Here is a 15,166-nt window from a genome sequence, read left to right on the forward strand (position 1 = left end):
TTGGCTGCCTGGATCGCCTGGCTCTCCTGGGTATCCTGCTAATCCAGTTACACCCTTAAGAAAATACACAGAAAATCTGAAGCCCACAGATGACTGTATGCACAATTCGTCATACAGTATGTATGTACACACACACACACACACACACACACACACACACACACACACACACACACACGCGTGTATATGTGTTACATTACCTGTTCTCCATTTACACCATCCACACCTTGTTCTCCATCTTTTCCCTGTCAAATATAACAGAAAATATGTGTTAATATTCTGCTTCCTAATAATGTAAGTACTGTATAGTACAGTCCAGGTGTGTGTGTGTGTATTATTTTGATTTTATTGAGTTATTCCTAATCAGCTAAAATCAACCTTTGCCTTGATATCTGATTACTGATAGTGAATGGTGTTCAAAACCAGTGCTGTTAAATTTCTTTGTACAACAGTGAGAAACCACACACACACACACACACACACACACACACACACACACACACACACACACACACCTCATTATTATTGGTGTGATAGTGATTGTAGGTGTCTATATTTGACACTTCCTGTCAAAACTATCAGAACTTACAAAATAAAAAATTTTATGTTTTAATAACCCTTCATGTTACATTTTAGATGGCCAACAATACTTTCAAAATACAGACAGTTATATTTACACTTGACAGTAGCACTTGTACCATTAGTTATGACTTGAGACCTTTGAATGGTTTGGTATGTGAACGTAAATAATCTGAAGATTATATTTGTTAGACCATTGGCAACATTATACAGTATATGGCCTATTTCAGTACTTACAGGATCACCTGTGTAGCCTCTGTTACCCTGTGGAGAATGTAAGAATTTCTTAGGTAAAAAGCAGATATGAACATGTTTTATTTGTAAAATGTAGATTGTCATGAGGTGAAAAAACGCTACCTTTAGACCTCTTCTCCCATGACAGCCTGGATGTCCTTGGGTTCCATTCAGACCTGGTGGCCCCCTCTCTCCCTGCAATGCAACAATGATTCCAGTGTCAAAAATAAATAAATAGGATACCTGCTTTGGGATGTACTGTATATTAAGTCATATGAACAGTGACTCAGGCTTAAAAGAAAAAACAAACAAACAAAAACTGCTGTGAGTTTAAAATGTTGAGAAGATTTATCTTATAAGATAGATCGGTGATTGAGTCGTACACTTCCTCCTTCTTCTCCAGGAAATCCAGGGTGTCCTTTCCATCCAGGAGAGCCCTGTTAAGTAGCAACAGACATGAAATTTAATGAAAGGTTACAATGCTTTTTCAAAGTGTCCACCCTGTCTTTTATCAAACGGTATATAATCATATAAGATATGATGAGACCTTTGTCCCTGGAGGTCCTCGCAGTCCTCGCATCCCTTCATGACCAGTACATTTACACATCACATGACAACACTCTCTTGAGGCCACAGCATCCTAGAAAGAGTTAGAAATGAAGAGAAATGGGTACATCTACACCCCTTTACACAAAGTACTGCTTTACATGACCTAATGTTGCTTAAAGGTGGGGTATGAGATTTTTTTCAGGAGTATTTTTACCATATTGCTTGAAAAGCTCCTCACACCCATGTTGCAAGCAGTACAATAGAAGGTTTGACCCAAAAACGAAATATTTTAATCCAGTCTACAGTGTAAAATAAAGGAAAAACGCCATCCAATCATATCGAGGTACCACCTCAAAATGATTGGATACTGACACGTCAATCAGACTGAAGCCCGCGAGCAGCCCATCCCTTCTGTGTGTGTGAGAGAGCGAGCAGAGTGTCACACAGAGCGCAGGATTTTCTCAGTGCCCTCCCTCCAAACAATGGGGATTTACACGAAAACGGAAGGAGATCTTCACAAAATTCTTTCACAGTGAGCGCCACAAGGCTCTCCTGAACACACTGATGTAATTTTTTTGTCTGTAGTGTAAGAAATGAGGTCACTAGAGCGAGTTAAAAACGAGTGACTTTTCTGCCAAGTTTATAATGGCAGTCTATGAGGCTGCGCGCCTGTCCTCTCCTCACTTTCAGGCTTCTCATTCAAAAACTGCAAGTCCTATCGTGTAGGTAGACACATTGTGTGAATCAGGACAAGTGTGGCTACTACTTTTGAGAAAACTGTGTGTGTGGAGTGATAATTGGGGCTGAAAACAGTTTAAATGAGAAAGTTTGAGCTATTTTTCCAAGCTGCCTACACTCTGCTCCATTGGTGTGTAACGCAATAGACACCCATTATAAAGGCTGATTTTCTCAGGCTTTATAAGGGGGAGGAGGGGTGGAGACGCTGGGGGTGGGAGCATGGCAAGGGCGGGCGTGTTTCTTTTCAAAATATGGCTTGCGGGAACCGTTATTCCAAAATCTCATACCCCACCTTTAAATCTGCTTAAATCCAACATTCTGTGCACTGACTTTTCTATCTTCCCAGCAAAGCAGTGGACTGTACACTCAAAACAAGCTGTCCATTTACACAAGTGGTCTCATCACAGGTATGGGTTACCAGAAAGCTGAATTGAGTTACATTGTAGTACAATTGTTATAATAAGACAGATGCGTTCTTTGTTATGAGCTGTGATGGAATTATAAAATCCTTTTATTTGTTGTATGCTTTCTTGGCAAGAATGTTAAGAATACATAAAATAAACTAAAATAAACCTATAAATAAAATGTGAGAGTAAAGGTTGATTCTTTAAGTTTTGCTTTTTAAGCTGATGTTGTTATTCAGAAGGCTAATCTTGATCCTGATTTGTAGCTCAGCATTTATTATTGAACAGATACATGTTCACTCACAATCTGCTTCTGCAGAGCACTGGCCACATTTTGCATGCCAATCATAAGAGGCTCATTGTAACCAAATCCTCGTCCATACTCCAGCTTCTGGAGGTCTTTGGTGTTTTTGACTCCTTCCAGAGCTACTGGAATCAGTGCATGGACTCCTGTGACACAAATACATAGAAGATATTACAGTACACAACTGCGTGAGGATATGAAGTTTATCTTCAAGTGGTGAACATATTCATGAGTGAGCGAAGTGAATGAGTGAAAATATTTTCAATATGAGAAGATAAACTTCACATCTTTGTGCCACCATGTAATGTGCTTTATATTATATGGGCACAGCCACAAAAAATATACAAGTTAATCAAAAGAATTTTAATTTTGAACTGGCTCGCCATTTTGGCAATGCACGTCAAGTCAGTGGGAAAACACTGGGACTGATGTCATCGGAGTGAAATATCAGAAAATATGTCACTCAGATCCATGGGGTGGCATGGTGATGCAGTAGTTAGCACTGTCACCTCACAGTCAAGGGGCCTTTTTGTGTGGAGTTTGCATGTTCTCCCGGTGTTTGCGTGGGTTTCCTCCGGGTGCTCCGGTTTCCCCCACAGTCCAAAGACATGCAGTTAGGTGAACTGGCTACTCTAAATTGCCCATAGGTATGAATATGTGTGTGAATGATTGGTTGTCTGGGAACCCAGCCACCATTTGGTGCCAGTTCCAAGCCCAGAAAATGGTAGGGTTGCGGCAGGAAGGGCATCCAGTGTAAAACTATGCTCCAATTAATAGGACATGTGAAGGTTCATATGGCAGTGACCCCACACACATAAGTGGGACAAGCTGGAAGAAGAAGATATCACTCAGATCCACAACGTATTCTGTTTGAAAAATGCAAGTTTTTCAACACGAGAAGATAAACTTCATATCTTCAAACCATGCGATATTGTTTTTATTATATAGACACATTCACAAACAAAGAGTACCCAAATTTTTCAAAACAATTCATCAATTTCCTGACAAGTGACATACAGAGATTTATGTCATGATTTTGGATCTCCATGTCCCGGATGTAGCTTGTATGAAAAATATGAGTGGCATATTTCCCAGTAAAACACTGGTGTCCATATAATATAAAAAGCAATAGAACACTAGGGACAGTGATGACCATACACACATGCATTTTTAATATATCTTTAATGTTAGTGATAAAGGGAAAGTTAGTGATATAATCTATATTTTCTAAATAAGTAGCACAGACTCTTTGGTCAACAGACTGAATATAACACACACACACACACACACACACACACACACACACACACACACACACACACACACATATGTTCCCTTACCACTTTTTTTTAGATTCTCTGAAACAACCAAAAGGCTATCAACAGATACATCCAGGCCATCGGTGAAAATGATGACTACCTAAACATGTCAACAAGGACACTTTAAGCATTTGGTCTTTTATAAGGTTAAGGGTGCAGCTAACTTTGAAAGAACACCATTAGTCTACCAGGTTATCTAAAAATATATCACTATGTACAGTACCAGTCAAAAGTTTAGACACACCTTCTAATTCAATTTTTTTTCTTTATTTCTATGAATTAAAAGACACTTCATGTATTAAAGTGATGATGGACTGTTGTTTCTCTTTACTTAATTGAGCAGTTCTTGACATAATATGGATTACTACAGTTGTCAAATAGGGATATTTACTGTATTTTTATTATTTATGATTTATGGTTTGATGATCTCAAATGCATGAAGAAGGCATGATATTGCACTAATTAACTTTTGACGAGGCACACCTGTTAACTGTAAAGTATTCCAGGTGACTACCTCATGAAGCTGGTTAAGATAATGCTAATAGTGTGCAAAGTGTCATCAAGGTAAACACTGGCCACTTTGAAGAATCTAAAATATAAAACACATTTTGTTTTTAACACTTTTTTTGTTTACCACATGATTTCATATATGTTCCATATGTGATTTCATAGTTTTGCTGTCTTCAGTATTGTTCTACAATGTAGAAAATAGGTAAATACAGAAAAACCTATGAATGAGTCGGTGTGTACAAACTTTTGACTTTACTATAAGTCTACACAGTACTCAGTTTACATGCAATAATAATAATGCTTACTTTTACACCAGCTTTGGAGGCTTCAAACTTTTTCTGAAAAGAGCGCAAGAGCTGGGTGTTAAAAGCCAGATTGTGAGTCTTATTATATCCCATGACTTTCTTCACTATGGCTTCATTGTAGGGCTCAAAATTAGTGTCATACATTATCTTGCCATCATTAGCAACCAAATGGAAACCAATGTTGGTTTGCAGAGCAGGCTGCTGGAGTAGACAGCACAAGTTGTGCAGAGTGGAGATGTATTTGATAATCTCAGGCAGGTAGGCTTGCAGTTTATATTGGCTACTCAAGAGTGACTGTGAACTACCATGGGAGATATCAAATCCAATACCAATGTCTACAGTGCAACCTGTAAAAAGAAGTAAATACTGTGTTAATTGGAGGCTGTACGTGCTTGATGTTAAAATAATACACGAACATTTATCACTTAATCAACAAATATAAGTCTTAATGATATTCAATGCTGGCACCTTCATATTCAGGTATATTAAGAATGGCTGCCTTCTGTACTCACCCTTTTGTTCCTGGGGTGAAGTGCAAATGCTATCGATCACCTGCTGTGTTGTTCTATTTAATTTGAGGTGGTCAAAATTGTTCACAAAAAACACCCTGTCAGGTGACCCAGCAATGTATTTGAGCTGTGAGACTGATATGTCACCTATTCCAATCACAAACATCTCAATGCCCTTGGACCTCAATTTATCAGCTGCATCACTGACATCATCATGTGACTCCCCATCAGTGATCAACAGCAGGTTCTGTGAAATTCCAGCCTGAATGCGGCTCCCTTTACTGGGATGGAAGAACTCTTGCACTCGATTCAGAGCCTTTCCAATGAGTGTTCCGTCGTTCATTTGTGAGATGGCCTGAATGGCATGCTTCACATCCATTTCATTATTATAATCATTCAAGTAAAATTCTTTTCTGTAGTCTGTACTAAACTGGGCTACACCAACTTGAAAGAGGTCTTGTCTGATGCGAAGATTGTCAGTGAGACTAAGCATAAAATTTATCATGGTCTTCCAAGGCACCTCTTTTATACTTTCAGATCCATCGATCAGAATGACCAAATCAGCTGCATGTTTGTGACACTCTGAAAAACAGAGAAATCAGACCGAAATCAGAAATTATGCAACATGTTACAGGAATGTGGTATCTATATGAAAACACACACACACACACACACACACACACACACACACACACACACACACGGTTTTCTACATGACAGAAAATAATGACAATTCTTTCACCTTGGAGAAAACGGAAAATATTTTATTCTGGTTGATTTCTAACATTTGAAATGATTCTGACTTGAGTAGCAGCAATTACCAACAACTGCTGCTTAAATATGCACACTTTCCTAGTTCAGTTAACCTTAAAGTAAAATACAAATTTTAAACTTAAAGTCTTAGTTTGTAGTGCTGATTTGATAACGTTATGGAATTACCTGGTTTTGTGTTATTGCAGATCACACTGGAAATGTTTTGTTGCAGGGCCTTCAAAGCTTCAAAGTCACCAACCTGGTAAACCTTGGTTATGTCTTTGGTTATTGTTTCTAGCTCACTTGTTTTTGCATTGGCCACTCCAATGCCATAAACACTAATTCCAGATTTGTGAAGCTTATCAGCAGCTTCGGGTAAATCATATGTATCTGTGGCCTGACCATCTGTGATGACAAACAGCATCTGTGGGACACCTTTTGCACCTCTCCCACCATTATCTTCATTAAAGTAGTCCAGCGAGTAACGTAGTGCCTTGGATGTGTATGTGTTTCCACCGTAATGTTTTAGACGACTGATAGCATCCCGCACTTCTCGTTTACTATAGTATTGATTAAGGGGAAATTTGGTCTCAGGTGTGTCAGAGTAAAGAATAGTACAAAAACGGACACTGTCTTTTCCAACCTGTGTGGCATTCACCACCGAGTTCATGAAGAACTTCATACTTTTAAAGCCATCAGAAGTAATGCTGGTGGAATCATCCACTAAGAAGACAACATCTGCTACCTGTGATTTCTGGCAATCTAAAAAGAAACAAGTCATGCAAAATCAGGACAGTTAACAAGTAGACCATTTAAATAAATCTGTCACATAAAAAGAAAACTGTCTAAATATTTATCTATCATTTCTCTTAACATAGCATAACATTTATTATATCTAATTATTCATTACATACAGTATATTGCCAGTGCCCTCCGTGTTTACTGGCACCCCTTGTACAGATTAGTTTAAAAAGAAAAGGGGAAGGGGTTGTTTTAGAAAAAAAATCCACCTTTTGGTGAAGTAGCTTCATCTCACATTCAAAAAATGATAAAAATTCAACCTTTAATTGAAATAAAGTTATTCAGAGTAAAACAATCCATCATCAAGAAACAACTATTTTTAACAAAAACACATGTGCCACTACTATTGGCACCCCTGGAAATTATAGTGAACAGAACGTAAGTGAAGCATGTTTCCCATTTAAATAGTATAATTTTGAGTTGATTGGAGTGTGTAGGAACTTTCAAGCTGTAATCCATGACTTCCTGATTAACTGGGGTACAAATATGAGGTGACATAGAGGCCAAATTCCTTTAATCATCCATCAACATGGGAAAGATAAGAGAACACACAAACCAAATGAAGGAGAAGTGTGTTAACCTTCACAGGCCAGGGAATGGTTCAAAAAAAAAATTGCTACTCTCCCAAAAATGCCCATTTCTACTGTTAGGATAATAATAATAATAATAATAATAATAATAATAATAATAATAATAAGTGGACACCAATTGGAACTGTTACAAACTTGTCGGGAAGAGGACCCAAGTTTATTTTTCTCTCATGTACAGTTAGGAGGATGGTAAGAGAAGCAAAAAAAAAATCTCCAAGGATCACTATTGGTGAATTACAAAAAGAAAAAGTAAAATCTTAAAATCTTGGGGTTTCCAAGTCTCTAAAACCATCATCAGACACCAGCTCCATGCCCACAGGTTATTTGGAAAGTATGCCAGAAAAAAAAGCCTTTTCTGTCAGTTTACCACTAAAGCACCTAAAGTTAGAGAAACATTACTACAGCTCTGACTGGAACCATGTTCTATGGTCTGATGTAACCAAAATTGAGCTTTTTGGAAATAAACACTCATGGTGGTTTTGGCACAAAAAGAAGGATGGCTTTAATGAAAAGAACCCAATCCCAACTGTAAAATATGGTGGAAGTTCTGTGATGTTCTGGGGCTGTTTTTCCTCCAAAGGCCCTGGAAACCTTGTTAGGTTACATGGCATCATAGACTCCATGAAATACAGTGCCAGGGTATTTTAAATCAAAATCTGGCTGCCTTTGCCAGGAAACTAAAACTGGGTCCACACTGGATCTTCCAGCAGGATAATGATCTGAAATATATGTCCAAATCAACACAAAAATGGTTCGCTGACTACAAAATCAAGCTTCTGCCATAGCCATCTCAGTCCCCTGACCCGAACCTCATTGAAAACCTGGGGGGAGAGCTGAGGAGCAGAGTGCACCAGAGAGGGACTTGGACCCTGGATGATCTGGAGAGACTGTGTAAAGAGGAATGGTCTTAGATTCCCTGCTCTGTATCTCTAATCTTATAAAATGTTGTAGAAGAAGACTCAGTGCTGTTTTACTGGCAAAAGGAGGTTGTACAAATTATTAAATGTTGGGGTGCCAGTAATAGTGGCACATATGTCATCTCATCTCATTATCTCTAGCCGCTTTATCCTGTTCTACAGGGTCGCAGGCAAGCTGGAGCCTATCCCAACTGACTACGGGCGAAAGGCGGGGTACACCCTGGACAAGTCGCCAGGTCATCACAGGGCTGACACATAGACACAGACAATCATTCACACTCACATTCACACCTATGGTCAATTTAGAGTCACCAGTTAACCTAACCTGCATGTCTTTGGACTGTGGGGGAAACCAGAGCACCCGGAGGAAACCCATGCGGACATGGGGAGAACATGCAAACTCCGCACAGAAAGGCCCTCGCTGGCCACGGGGCTCTAACCCGGACCTTCTTGCTGTGAGGCGATAGTGCTAACCGCTACACCACCGTGCCGCCCCGGCACATACGTTTTTGTTGAAAATAATTATTTCTTGATGAGGGATTTGTTTTTCTCTGAATAAGTTTATTTCAAATAAAGGTTGGATTTTTCTAATTTTTTTCCAGTGTGAGATGAAACTAAAGGTCGATTTTTTTCTCACACATTTTTAAAATTAATCTTTACAAGGGGTGTCAATAATCATGGAGGGCACTGAACATATGAACAACAAATAAAGCTAAAAAAAATCATGGTTTACAAAGAATAAAACGTCACAGTTTTATTTTTGTCTGCAAACCATAAACAGAATAGAATCTCACATACTCACATTTCTAAAATAAATAAATAATAAATACATTTTTTTTTAAAAAAAGTGCTGTTTTGCAGTGTTGTACAGAAGCGGAATGTAAAATTTTTTTTATTTTCTATGTCTGTGGCTAACTGGCTATTGTCAACGTTTTCATATTTACTATTTCCATTTTAGGCTGTATGATGACGAAATAGACATTGCCTTTAGTTTACCATGGTCTACGGTATATATTCTCCATATGTAAAGAAAATATATTCTCACTCTTAAAAAAAAGTTCCCATTTAATACCCTATTTAAGTTCGTTCCTATTTCAGAAGGTTCTATGCAGAATCACTTCTAGGAAACTAGAATTGTTAAGAATCTAAAGAACCATTGAGAAACACAAATTAAATAAAAGCTGTGAAAGAATGTTCATGATGTATGTGTGAATGTAAATCATGATGTAAATGATGTACATGAAATTATGTTAGCATGACTCACCATCAACAGAAGTGCAGATCTTAAGCAAGAGATCTTTATCGAGGAAGTCCAATGAGTCAAAATCTCTTTCAATATAAACATTGTCCTGAGTTCCGCTGATCTCTCTTAGTTGTGTCCTGTTAGCATTAAGTACTCCTATAGAGTATATTGTAATTCCCTTCTCTCTGAGGAGTTTTGCAGGCTGAGCAACAGCATCCTGAGATTCACCATCCGTGATCACAATGAGGATCTGTGGAGTGCTGGGACGACCCCCTTCTGGTGGATTAAAGTACGTTGCCACAAATTGGAGTGCAGACCCAGTCATAGTGCCACTGCGCAGCTGCTGTGTATTATTAATGGCCTGCTGCATTTGATGTTTGTCAGAAAATGTGTTGAGGGCAAATTCAGCTTTTGAGTGTGAGCTGAACTGCACTACTCCGACTTGTACACTATCCTTGCCAATTATAGACTTGGAAATTATGGTATTCATAAATTTCTTCATCTTTGAGAAGTCCTCAGGGTCAATGCTCCATGAACCATCAATCAAAAAGATAACATCTGCCAACATGTTCTTGCAGGCTATGAAAAAGGATAATACTTGATAGTTAACATAATCCAGAAAGGCATTTTTTAATTAACATTATAAATAAAATAATATACAATTTTTTTGCTTTCACTGAAAGCTTGAATTTATTGAGTTAAATGTGATAAAAATTATAATTAAATGCACATTTGACACCCTTACCCTTATCTGAACAAATGTCAGTAACAATTTCATTCTTGAGTGGTTTCAGTGCATCGTAGTTGGTGACAAAATACATCTTCTTTTGGTCATTTGCTATCTCAAGGAGCTCCTGTTCATTTGCGTCTTTGACTCCAATGGCATAGATGGTCACCCCCTGTGCTCTCAGCTCTGCTGCTGGCTCTTTCACTTCATCCTGGGACTTTCCATCAGTAATGACAATGAGAATCTCTTGAACCTTTGTGCCACGAGTGTCTACAGCCTCCTTAAAAAGTTTGGGCATGAAAGACAGAGCCCGTCCTGTCTCTGTCCCTCCACCTATCTGCAGAATGCTGTCCACAGCTCTTTCAAGAGAGGCTCTGTCATTATACTCATTCAATTTAAACTCTAGTGTGGGTTCACTTGCAAATTTCACCACACCCACCCGGACCTGTGTTGGTCCAATAGTAAACATGAGCAGAAACTCAAGAATGAACTTTTTCATGTCCTTAAAGTCTGATTGATGAATGCTCTCCGAATGGTCAATGAGGAAATAGATGTCTGCTTCTTCTGTCTGGATACATCCTAAAATTGTAATATGTTTAAAATATTATGTACAGGATTGATTGACGTGGGTGTTCAAAAATTAATCCCAGTAGATAAGCTTAACTCTTATAATAATGCTGCAGTTCATTGCACTCAGAACTCAACCTGACTGCCAACATGCAAAAGTGATTGATTCCAGATTTCCCTTTATATCATTTTCTACTTGATAAAACTTGAATTTATGATATATAGCTTTTGAGTTCTGAAAATGTGTTTTAGCAGCTTTGTAAGTTTAAATTTGTGACATATATCCATTCATTTTCAGCCCAGTTTTACCATTGTGATAGAGACTAGCCATTTAAATATGACCTTGCTCTCTATATTTTTCTGAGCTGAAGCACTGGAAAGTGTTTAGATTAGAACCAAGGAAAATTGACTGAGTTCTGATTACAGTGAATTGAAGCTATTAAAATATATGTGGTTGAAAGTGTAATGTCTTACCTTGCTTTAACGTGTATCTAATGGACTTGTCAACCGTTGAACGGACCACATTGTTACACAGAGTCTTCCTCAGTATTTTTTCCATTGTATTAAGCTTAAGAATGCTCTCCACATTAAACACAAACCTTTTGAAAGGATAAGATGCAATCTCTTTCAGCTGTTTCACTTTATCTTGTGTGATTCCCAAGACATAGACCTGAACCCCACTGCGCCTTAGCTCTGCAGCCTGATATGCGGCATCATCCAAGGAGCCTTCCTCTGTTATGACCACAGCAATCTGCTGCACTCCTAAAGCACGCCGGCTGCCCATCGCCTTGGTGAAGACTTTCTCTTTTGCAAACTCCAGGGCCTTGCTAATTTTGCATTCCCCACCCCCAAAGGGCAAAAGTTTAATGTACTGCAGGATTTCTTCTTTGTCATCAAAAGTGTTCAGGTAGAAGTCAGCTGTGGGTGTGTCACTGTACAACACCATTCCCACCCGCACACTGTTAGGCATTATCTCCAGGCCATTAATCATGCGGTGGAGAAAGTCACGGACCAGTCTGAAGTTTGAAATATTGGTGCTGTCTGACACATCCACAATAAACACTATATCGGCCACTGGAGCTGCCTTGCAATCTGTGACACAAAAAAGAGAAACATATATATAATTTTAATATGAATCTAGTTCTTTTTCCCCCCCTGTGAATCATGTTAATTTTGATCAGGTACCAAACAGAGGTACAGTGGTGCTTGAAAGTTTGTGAACCCTTTAGAATTTTCTATATTTTTGCATAAATATGATCTAAAACATCATCAGATTTTCACACAAGTTCTAAAAGTAGATAAAGAGAACCCAGTTAAACAAATGAGACAAAATATTATATGTGGTCATTTATTTATTGAGGAAAATGATCCAATATTACCTATCTGTGAGTGGCAAAAGTATGTGAACCTCTAGGATTAGCAGTTAATTTGAAGGTGAAATTAGAGTCAGGTGTTTTCAATCAATGGGATGACAATCAGGTGTGAGTGGGCACCATTTTATTTAAAGAACAGGGATCTATCAAATTCTGATCTTCACAACACATGTTTGTGGAAGTGTATCATGGCACAAACAAATGAGATTTCTAAGGACCTCAGAAAAAGCGTTGATGCTCATCAGGCTGGAAAAGGTTACAAAACCATCTCTAAAGAGTTTGGACTCCACCAATCCACAGTCAGACAGATTGTGTACAAATGTTAGAAATTCAAGACCATTGTTACCCTCCCCAGGAGTGGTCCACCAACAAAGATCACTCCAAGAGCAAGGCGTGTAATAGTCGTCGAGGTCACAAAGGACCCCCAGGGTAACTTCTAAGCAACTGAAGGCCTCTCTCACATTGCCGAATGTTAATGTTCATGAGTCCACCATCAGGAGAACACTGAACAACAACAATGGTGTGCATGGCAGGGTTGCAAGGAGAAAGCCACTGCTATCCAAAAAGAACATTGCTGCTCGTCTGCAGTTTGCTAAAGATCACGTGGACAAGCCAGAAGGCTATTGGAAAAATGTTTTGTGGATGGATGAGACCAAAATAGAACTTTTTGGGTTAAATGAGAAGCGTTATGTTTGGAGAAAAGAAAACACTGCATTCCAGCATAAGAACCTTATCCCATCTGTGTAACATGGTGGTGGTAGTATCATGGTTTGGGCCTGTTTTCCTGCATCTGGGCCAGGACGGCTTGCCATCACTGATAGGACAATGAATTCTGAATTATACCAGCAAATTCTAAAGGAAAATGTCAGGACATCTGTCCATGAACTGAATCTCAAGAGAAGGTGGGTTATGCAACAAGACAACGACCCCATGCACACAAGTCGTTCTACCAAAGAATGGTTAAAGAAGAATAAAGTTAATCTTTTGGAATGACTAAGTCAAAGTTCTGACCTTAATCCAACCGAAATGTTGTGGAAGGACCTGAAGCGAGCAGTTCATGTGAGGAAACCCACCAACATCCCAGAGCTGAAGCTGTTCTGTACAGAGGAGTGGGCTAAAATTCCTCCAAGCCACACTGGACTGATCAACAGTTACCAGAAATGTTTAGTTGCAGTTATTGCTGCACATGAGGGTCACACCAGATACTGAAAGCAAAGGTTCACATACTTTTGCCACTCACATATATGTAATATTGGATCATTTTCCTCAATAAATAAACGACCAAGTATAATATTTTTGTCTCATTTGTTTAACTGGGTTCTCTTTATCTACTTTTAGGACTTGTGTGAAAATCTGATGATGTTTTAGATCATATTTATGCAGAAATATAGAAAATTCTAAAGGGTTCACAAACTTTCAAGCACCACTGCAGCAGCAGTGGAACATTTAACGGTTTGTATTACTCCACTTATCTGTTTTTCGACGTAAATTTCCAATTCTAGCAAGAGTTTATTACATTGAAATCATTACTCTGTTTACTGTGCACTGTCAGACAGTCTGTGTGCAACGTACACAACTGTGACTTGTTTGGGAACTATTTTCTTTGACAGAGTGAAAATAAACAAAATATTTGCCCATATTGTCTCTGAAATGTGAGTTTCTTGCTATCAATTTCTTGCTTATAGAACTGTTGTATAAAAGGAATATTACTCCTGCAGTTATACTGTTGTACTGAATATCAGCATGGCCGTGAATTGGCTGTACACAGGTATATTCAGAGCTGATATTCGATACAACAGTACTCTTGCTCAGGTGATACTGCTTGATTAGCTTCCCTGTTCAAATTCCTAGTCTAGATAAGTCTAATGCTACACTCGGGATTTTAATGTGCTACCTCCTACTGTATACAGTATGTGGGTTTCTTCTAAAGAATTTTAATAACAGTGGTAAAAAATTTACCTGGCATTTTCACATTTGACATTTTCTAAAGTACTATAGGATCAATATTGATTAATTTTGGAACAGTAATGTGTATTCTATAGAAAATTGCTGCTTACATAACTGTAATTGAGATGTAATTGTAACTGTAATTAAATTATTTTGCCATTTTTAAAAATACAGCCAAATTGACCTCCAGTTACTTTGACAGTTTGCTTCATTTCAAAGATAGTAGTCATATCTTGTGTTATTTTTAAGGCATTTTTATTTTTTGCAGCATAGACAAAAGGAACACCCTGTGAGCTATGTACTCTCTGTCCAGGAGAGCAACATAGACCAGATGTTCCATTTTCAGTAAGTGAAAATGCCAGGTTGAATTCTTCTTTGTTGAAATCAACACTGACAAGAGTCACTTCCTCGTGCATTAGTGCACGAACTGCTCTAAGTACATTGTCATCCAATTCTTCTTTGCTTATTACCAGCAGGTATTGCTTATTGCCCTGAGTAATTTAGCTACCTGCTGCACTGGTGAGGACTTGAGTGCACACATAATCCATTGCCTTTTCAAGCTTGCGTTACCCAGTGCCTTTGAGTCGGTATTTGCAGATGAGTGCAATTGCTTCATTTTTAGTTTTGTAAGTGTCAAAATGAAATTCCACTGAAAGATCTTCACCAAACTGATCCATAGCTGATTGGTATTTAACATGGTCTTTCTAGGTTAAATTAAGTGTTAAAGTTCAAGAATTTCAACATGGGTAAATATATCTAGAATTTTACTTAATTTTCACATTTTAAGCACGACAGAA

At 38.3% G+C, this 15,166-nt stretch overlaps 1 protein-coding gene across 5 annotated transcripts in view; it reads right to left on the reverse strand.

Moving 5' to 3' along the window:
* The window catches only part of LOC132887037 (collagen alpha-6(VI) chain-like), a 74,181-nt gene that overhangs the window by 28,358 nt on the left and 30,657 nt on the right, over positions 1–15,166 (reverse strand). For all 5 annotated transcript variants that reach the window (XM_060922353.1, XM_060922351.1, XM_060922349.1 and 2 more), the window contains 14 exons: positions 11,524–12,141; positions 10,501–11,061; positions 9,777–10,334; positions 6,391–6,966; positions 5,455–6,033; positions 4,943–5,289; positions 4,149–4,227; positions 2,809–2,954; positions 1,361–1,453; positions 1,197–1,250; positions 937–1,008; positions 817–843; positions 201–245; positions 1–54 (listed from right to left, as the gene is read on the reverse strand). In XM_060922353.1, the coding sequence (XP_060778336.1) occupies positions 1–54; positions 201–245; positions 817–843; positions 937–1,008; positions 1,197–1,250; positions 1,361–1,453; positions 2,809–2,954; positions 4,149–4,227; positions 4,943–5,289; positions 5,455–6,033; positions 6,391–6,966; positions 9,777–10,334; positions 10,501–11,061; positions 11,524–12,141 (3,809 nt within the window). The remainder of the gene's footprint in view (positions 55–200; positions 246–816; positions 844–936; positions 1,009–1,196; positions 1,251–1,360; positions 1,454–2,808; positions 2,955–4,148; positions 4,228–4,942; positions 5,290–5,454; positions 6,034–6,390; positions 6,967–9,776; positions 10,335–10,500; positions 11,062–11,523; positions 12,142–15,166) is intronic.

This window comes from Neoarius graeffei, chromosome 5 (genome assembly GCF_027579695.1).
Source record: "Neoarius graeffei isolate fNeoGra1 chromosome 5, fNeoGra1.pri, whole genome shotgun sequence".
NCBI lineage: Eukaryota > Metazoa > Chordata > Actinopteri > Siluriformes > Ariidae > Neoarius > Neoarius graeffei.